This window comes from Gadus morhua, chromosome 10 (assembly GCF_902167405.1).
Source record: "Gadus morhua chromosome 10, gadMor3.0, whole genome shotgun sequence".
Lineage (NCBI taxonomy): Eukaryota > Metazoa > Chordata > Actinopteri > Gadiformes > Gadidae > Gadus > Gadus morhua.
In genome coordinates this window covers 14363737-14371524 of record NC_044057.1, presented here as the reverse complement: position 1 = coordinate 14371524, position 7788 = coordinate 14363737, and the positions used below count along the sequence as shown (strand labels likewise).

At 47.1% G+C, this 7788-nt stretch overlaps 1 protein-coding gene across 1 annotated transcript in view; it reads right to left on the bottom strand.

The window, feature by feature from the left end:
• jakmip1 (janus kinase and microtubule interacting protein 1) overlaps positions 1–7788 on the bottom strand; it is a 31866-nt gene that overhangs the window by 214 nt on the left and 23864 nt on the right. The window contains exons 15-23 of the mRNA XM_030368312.1: positions 7324–7425; positions 7179–7232; positions 7016–7081; positions 6470–6538; positions 5946–6023; positions 4040–4249; positions 1721–1786; positions 1123–1198; positions 257–874 (exon numbers count right to left, since the gene is read on the bottom strand). Coding sequence (XP_030224172.1) covers positions 1148–1198; positions 1721–1786; positions 4040–4249; positions 5946–6023; positions 6470–6538; positions 7016–7081; positions 7179–7232; positions 7324–7425 — 696 coding nt within the window. The 3' untranslated portion in view covers positions 257–874; positions 1123–1147. The remainder of the gene's footprint in view (positions 1–256; positions 875–1122; positions 1199–1720; positions 1787–4039; positions 4250–5945; positions 6024–6469; positions 6539–7015; positions 7082–7178; positions 7233–7323; positions 7426–7788) is intronic.

Below are 7788 nucleotides of genomic sequence, written 5' to 3'. Positions count from 1 at the left end.
TGGGTGGCATGGGTCTGACCACAGGGTATCCCCCCAAATAGTGTCTCTCGGGTTACCCTTCCTCCTCCTCTTCCTCCTCCTCCCCCTCCCCTTAACTTCCTTCAAACCAAATGGCCAGCCCCACTGCATAACAGCTAATGGATCACTGATTAACATCGGTGGGTCGCTGAATCATCATATATGATTCACACAGTATATCCAGCACTTGACATGCAGATTAAAGTTAAACATTGTGTATATCACGAACACAGCTTACCTTGGACACTCTTCTTCTTCACACACACGTCGATGCTCTCCTCGCTGCAGCGGGCCAGTTTGAGTGTGCTAGTGTTCCATGCGGTTCACCCCATAATACTCTGGTTTCCTTGGAAACGCAGCGGGACAAGGTTGGACTTTGCCGGAACATAGTCTGCCAGCAGCCATAGCCCCCCGTTGGTTCAGCCCTTTGTCTCCTCGCTCCCTGGTCCGTCCCCCCCCTCCTCTCTCCTCTCTCACCTCTCCTTCCCTACCTCCTTGATAGCACTGCTTGGTAACCTGGCTTCAGAATTCCTTCAGATGAGGCAGCGGCCTTTCTCCCTTTACCTCCTCCCTTTCACAGTTCAAGAGTGCTAATCTTAATTGTATACTCGCCTCAAATATATTTCAGTTCTTCGAACCATTTTTAAATCTCTATAAATATTTGTGTATAAAAAATCGTAATCTCTCGAGTGTCTCTTGGGGTCGTATGTTTTCCAAACATCTTTCGAAATGTTCTGCAAACAAAGTGCACGTCTGTTAAAAAAAGGCCATTGGTGTTTCTTGCACCGTCTTCGAAATGCTTCAGAAAAAAATAAAAGACATTTGTTGCGTTTTGTCCTCGCTTGCGTCTTGGCACCTGAGGAAGAAAGTAAAATGTTAAATTTGCTTCGAGATCGTGATCATCTTCATGATAGTTCTCATCATCATTGTCATCATCATCATCATCATCATCATCATCATCATCATCATCATCATCATCATCATCATCATCACTGCAACTTCACAAAAAGGCGGGAAAACCGGATCATGAGAAGGTGGATGTGAGGATCTGAATGTGATGCTGCTGGTGTGAGGGAGTGTTAGTGTGAGAGAGGTTGCCCTTACCTGATGCCGGTCTGTATTTCGGCCTCTAAGGCCAGAGAATAAAGGCTAAAGAGAAAAACAGAAAGAGGAACAGAAACTAAAGGAAGACAAGGGGATTGGTCGACAGGGAGGGGGAGAAGAAGAAGAAGGAAGATAGTTTATTATCTAGGTCCCACATGGCAAACACACACAATCACGAGTCGATTGGCCTGACAAAAATAAACAGCTAATATACAATGACAACAACACGAGAAATAATACAACCAATGTTGATACATTGGTTTGTAACAAGTTATTAAAAATAACAAATATAGCTTAGTGAGTCGGAACTAAGTGACAGAAATTGAGTTGTATGTTCAAAAGTATTTATTTCTCAACATTTCAACAAAGTTTTACGATAAGTATCGTTCAAAGTAAACTGTGATCGCTCAATACCGGGACTAACAGACAGACAGACAGACAGACAGACAGACAGGCAGACAGGCAGACAGGCAGACAGGCAGACAGGCAGGCAGACAGACAGACAGACAGACAGACAGACAGACAGACAGGCAGACAGGCAGACAGACAGACAGACAGACAGACAGACAGACAGACAGGCAGACGGAGCGGCGCGTACCTTCTCCTCGATCTCCTTGATCTGTGTCTTCTGCCCGTCGATGCGGTTCTCCAGCTCCCTTATTCTCTGCAAGGCACATGTGACCAACGGGGTTACTATGGTTACATGGCTTCATCAACACGTTTGTGTGTGTGTACTAGAACCAGAACACGTTAATAACACATGAGTTTTATATTTGGACATCAACACATGAATGTCCTCTGGAACCCAATTCACATTCCATTAGTTTCAGCCACATCAGCAGGTGTGTGTGTGTGTGTGTGTGTGTGTGTGTGTGTGTGTGTGTGTGTGTGTGTGTGTGTGTGTGTGTGTGTGTGTGTGTGTGTGTGTGTGTGTGTGTGTGTGTGCGTGTGTGTGTGTGTGCGTGTGTGCTTGTGTGCGTGTGTGTGTGGGTGTGTGGGTGTGTGTGTGGGTGTGTGTTGGGTCGCCACGGGGAATGGGAACCCATTGTTACTGAAGACATGAGAATTAAACCCCCTCGACCGGTTATTAATTAGCTAGAGAAAAGACTTGATCAGTAGACTGGCAGAAATCACAACCCCCTCCTGTCCGCTGTTCCCCATGGCAGCCAGGGCTCGTGGACGGGGGAGCGAGGACCAGGAGGAGGAAGGGACTCCCAGAGCAGGAGGCTCCAGGCAGGGCTGGTTCTCTCAAAGCACAGGGGAGCGATTGGCCGGTGATCAACCTCCAAAGTGTTTCTGGCTATACGACAAGTATCTCTGTCCTGTTTAGCCACCCTCAGCGAATATCTCCATGCCAAGTCGATAGAAAGACTGCCGTAGGAATTAGCAAGACAAAAGGGTGGTTTTAGGATTGTAAACGGGCTTTCTTATTGTGTGTGTGCGTGCGTGTGCGATTGCAGGTACGAGTGTGTGTGAAGGTGTTTTGTGTGAAGGTGTGTGTCTGTGTCTGTGTCTGTCTGTGTAAGTGTAGCATTGTAAATGGGCTTTCTTATTGTGTGGGTGCGATTGCGAGTATGTGTGTGTGTGTGTGTGTGTGTGTGTGTGTGTGTGTGTGTGTGTGTGTGTGTGTGTGTGTGTGTGTGTGTGTGTGTGTGTGTGTGTGTGTGTGTGTGTGTGTGTGTGTCCATACAGCATCTTAATCCTGGGGGTGCTGAGCTTGGCTGTTAAAGCAGAGCTCAGCGATACGAGGAGAATCGCGATGCAGCTTCAGTAGTAAACGCCGCAGCGATCGAGCCATCCATCAAAGGAGGGATGGATATGTAAACTGTGATGCTAGGGGAATATTGGGAGAGGAGTTTCTAAAACGCTCCCCAGCAGGAAGGGGGGGGGTGGGGGGGATGGTAGAAGAGATCAAAGACAAACATAATCATCTAGAGATGCACAGGACTCAGGAGACCTGATGTATGTTTAGTGAGTGATTAGCGATGCGTTTATCTGCCAGAACAGGATAAAACAAGCGTGAGTTAGGTTAGTACTCTGTGGTTGGCATCGTCAGCGTTTAAGAGGTTAAGTCAAGCAGTGAGGTTTGTGAATGAAAGTCCAGGGTTTAATGATGGATGTGAGATCCAGTGGATGAATAAACAAGACACATGAGTAACGGCCTCCTTGAGGAGTTTGTTGGAATAATACAAAATTAAACAATGAAACCCACACACACACACACACTCACACACACACACACACACACACACACACCTCTCTTTCACATCCACTCCCATCCAGTATGACTCAGCCACCTAAACCATTGACAAGATGAGGAGCGATATCTTTAAACTCAGGCATTTGGATGGTTCCCTCACACACAGACACACACACACACACACACACACACACACACACACAAACACACAGACACACACACATGTAAACACATACAGACACACACACACCTCTATCTAATCCACTTCCATCCGGTATGACTCAGCCACCTAACCCGGTGACAGGATGAGGAGAGATATCTGTAAACTCTGAGCACCTTGAGGCATATGGATGGTTCCCTGCTGTGTGTCTGAACACACACATACAATCACAAACACACACACTCAGACACATATACACACACACACACACACACACACACGCACACACACATATACACACAGACTCACACATATATATATATACGTACAGTATATACATGCACACACACATATATACACACACACACGTATACATATACAAACACACCCACACACACACCCACCCACACACACACAGAGCGTTGGAGCAGTGGCCAGGTACCGTCCCAGTTACGAGCCCGCGACGTTCCCCTACCCGTGGAGGGGGGGGGTGGGTCCTCAGCCTCCCGGGACGGCCCCCTACCCTACCTGCTGGGTGGTGGGGGGGGGGTCCTCACCTGGTGGGCCTGCTGGAGCATCTCCATGCGCTCCTGCAGGATCTGGCTGTCGTACTGCCGGCTCTGCCTGAGGATCTGCCGCCGCAGCCTGTCCACGGCCAGACGGAGCTCCTCCCTCTGCCGCTCGCTGAGGGCCTCGGCCACCGCGCGGCCCCCCGGCTGCTCCTGCTGCAGGGCGCTGTACAGGGTGGCCTCCAGCTCCTCGATACGCTGCAGCGCCACGCACACACACACACACACACACACACATGTATACACACACACACACACACATGTATACACACACACACAGGTATACACACACACAAACACACACACACATGTATACACACACACATGTATACACACACACACAAACACACATGTATACACACACACACACACATGTATACACATATACACACACACACACACACACATGTATACGCACACACACATGTATACACAGACACACACATACACATACATGTATACACACGCACACACACACACATGTATACACACACACATGTACGCAGACACACACACACACACATGAATACACATACACACATACACATGTATACACACACATGTATGCACACACACACACAGAACACACGTACACACACATGTACAGACACACACAGAACACACATGTATACACACACACACACACACACACACACACACATGTATACACACATACACATGTATACACACACACACACATGTATACACACGCACACAAAAACACACATGCATACACACAAGTATACACACGCACACGTATACACACACACACATGTGTATACATTCACACACACACACACACACACAAACACATGTGTACACACACACATATATGCATACACACCCCGAACACACACACACAAAATAATAACAGGTGTGCACATATGGAGTAGAAAGACAGACAAACACAAACCACTGTGACCATGGTAGATATGGAGATCACTGTTCCACCTCATTTTCATGTTAACAACCTGTTTCCCTGGTAGCTGCAACCATTTGACCTTCCCTTCAGGAGTGGAGTTACCTTGAATGTTTGTATGGCTCAGTAGCCCTACGGAGCCCCTGGGGTCTGACCAACGCACCATGAAGGTGGAACAAGTGTCGACCACACAACAAACCAGGTGATGAAAACCATGGAGCGATGCTGATGGTCACTGTGTGAAGGGCTAGTTACCAGCTGCCACCACCAGGTCTAAGCCTTCGCTCCAGAGACCCAGATTAGTGTGGTTCTGACTGGGTGCTTTTACTCAAGGTTTTTGTCAGCCCTGCCTGGTTTGTGTATAACCACCATTTTCCTGCACCCTCGCCTGTTACAATATTAATCATTTATTGTATTATTAAATATTCCCTTATCATTCATCATAACATCATCAGCATCTGTATGTTGTTTTTGCCGTCCATTTATATTTTGCTTTCAGTGAAATATATATCTATTCATATGACATTTATATTTGTGCCATTTAAACGTGTATTTTGTATGGGATCGTTGGAGGTCTCTACAGTGTATTGGGTCAATCAGCTCAGAAGTACATTCTCAATAGTTTCACCCAGAGCCTGTCACAGGTTAGAAGATGCAATATCAAAACATGGTATCGCAGTATGAATGTTGCGGTTAGTTAGATGCGGTTGAATGTTAAGATGGGTCCCCCAAAACATAAAAGGTGTCATGCTTGTGGCATTTCTGTTTTCAAGCAGTGTTCTTCCATCACCACGGTTTTCAAGAGGCATCTCTACCTCTTGAGTAACACTGGTGAACACGTTCAGCGCTAAAAGTTGGAGTTCTCTATTGCTGTAGTCCAGTTTGGTCATGCTCAGACCTCTGCACACCCACGTTATGTTTCAGCAGCAGCTGTGAACCTTAAGCAGTGGGGTATACAGTCCTAGAGCCTCGTACCATGTAGGCCTGGTCCAGGGCCTGCTTCCTGTAGTCCAGCTCTTCTTCTAGGAAGCCCTTCTGCTTGCTGAACAGCTCCTGCCAAAACACATCAAATGAAGCAAGCCTGTTGTATAATCTGATGGCACAACCTCACACAGAGGGATATAAGGCCAGCCCTACAGTCCTCATATGTACATCCCTTTTTGCTCTTTTGTTGTTGGTAGAGGTTTCAAGTGTACAGTTGAACCTAAAGAGTATTTATGGATGAATGAAACAGCTCACGAAGTGTGTGGGTTATCGTGAATAATCATGTCGTGGATTCATTTGAAAGAGATGCACTTGTTGACCATTTTGAATCATCTGAGGGCCATCGTATTGATTGCTGTCAACAGAGCTTTACATACGGAAAATAACCACTTCATCTATATATATAGAAAGCACTACGAGGCCTGTGCAGAATTCAATAGTTTTCCTATTCTGGTAAGACAAAGCAGCCATGTTGTTAGAGATACAGAGGAGATTGAGGGAAAAACACATACTACCTTGTCATTCTCCAGATCGCTCATCTTCTGGGTCAGGGCTGCCTCTGTGTTGTCTATCTGCTTCAGCCACTGAGAGGGTAGGGAGAGGACAGGAGAAGAGAGGAGAGGAGAGGTGAAGAGGAGAGGAGAAGAGAAGAGCGGAGAGGTGTGGAGAAAAGAGAAGAGGATAGAGAGAGATGAGTGGTGAGGAGAGGAAAGGAAAGGAGATGAGAGTTGGAAGAGAGAAGTGAACAGGAGAGAGTCGAGTGGAGAGGAGAGGTAGAGGAGAGGACATTAGAGGAGAGGGGAGGGAAGACAGGAGGAGAGGAAGCAAGGTGGAATGAAAACCATCCTATATTTGAGGCAGAAGGCCATAGGTATTATATAAATATTAAATATTTCTACATATATACTTTGAACTGTGTTGGACCTCAGCTTAATCTATCTGAATTCAGTGTAATCGCTGACGATAATAAAATGCTGAATGAATCTAGCGCTTGCAGTGACGTAACCGTCCACAGTGTGGCAGAGCAGTCCCAGGAGTCCAGAGTCCGTATCCCTCCTCACCTTCTCACACAGTGACAGCACCGTTCCCGCCTGGATCACCGTCACCTGCTCCTCGTTCCGCAGATTCTATAGAACCGCACATCAGACAGCTGTGTTCATACCACACACAATATACGCTGAGCCATAGATGCTTCTGGCACACGTGACAAGTTGAACTACTGACCCCGTTGTCTCCCAGGATATCCAGCTTCTTCATCAGCTCGGGAATAATCAGGTCCTACGTGGAACGTCAAAAGCATTTTTTTTTTACCTTCTCCTCTATGGGTCATTGGGTTGGCATTTTAAACCAGTGTGTGAGTGGGAGTCACCTTCACCCCTTCCTGGTGGCAGTGGGTTTGCAAAGCACTGCTGCTGTTCTCAGTGAAGCTAGACATGTGGAGGTTAAGGGCCGGAGATCTGCGTTCCCGTTCCTGTAGGACAGACACACGGTCAGTCCACTAGCATCACTCGCTCAGCGGCTCATCAAACGTAACGAGCAATCACAATGAGTAGGGTTCTACAAGCACCTCATGCCGCAAGCTGCTTATGCACCAGGGAGGGTAAGAGGGGAGGTGTGTTGCTGGGGATGACATATTTACGACAGACAGACAGGTAATTTTAAAACGATGGATCGTACTCACATGGTATCAGGGGGAAAATAAACAGGATCTGGCAAAATAAAGAGGCAGGTGAAAACACGTTGAAATGGGAGGCCTCAACCAAAAGAGACGAGGTGGTGGAGCTCATGCTACACAGGAGGGTCTGGGGGGTGCTGGGTTACTAGGTCCCCTTTG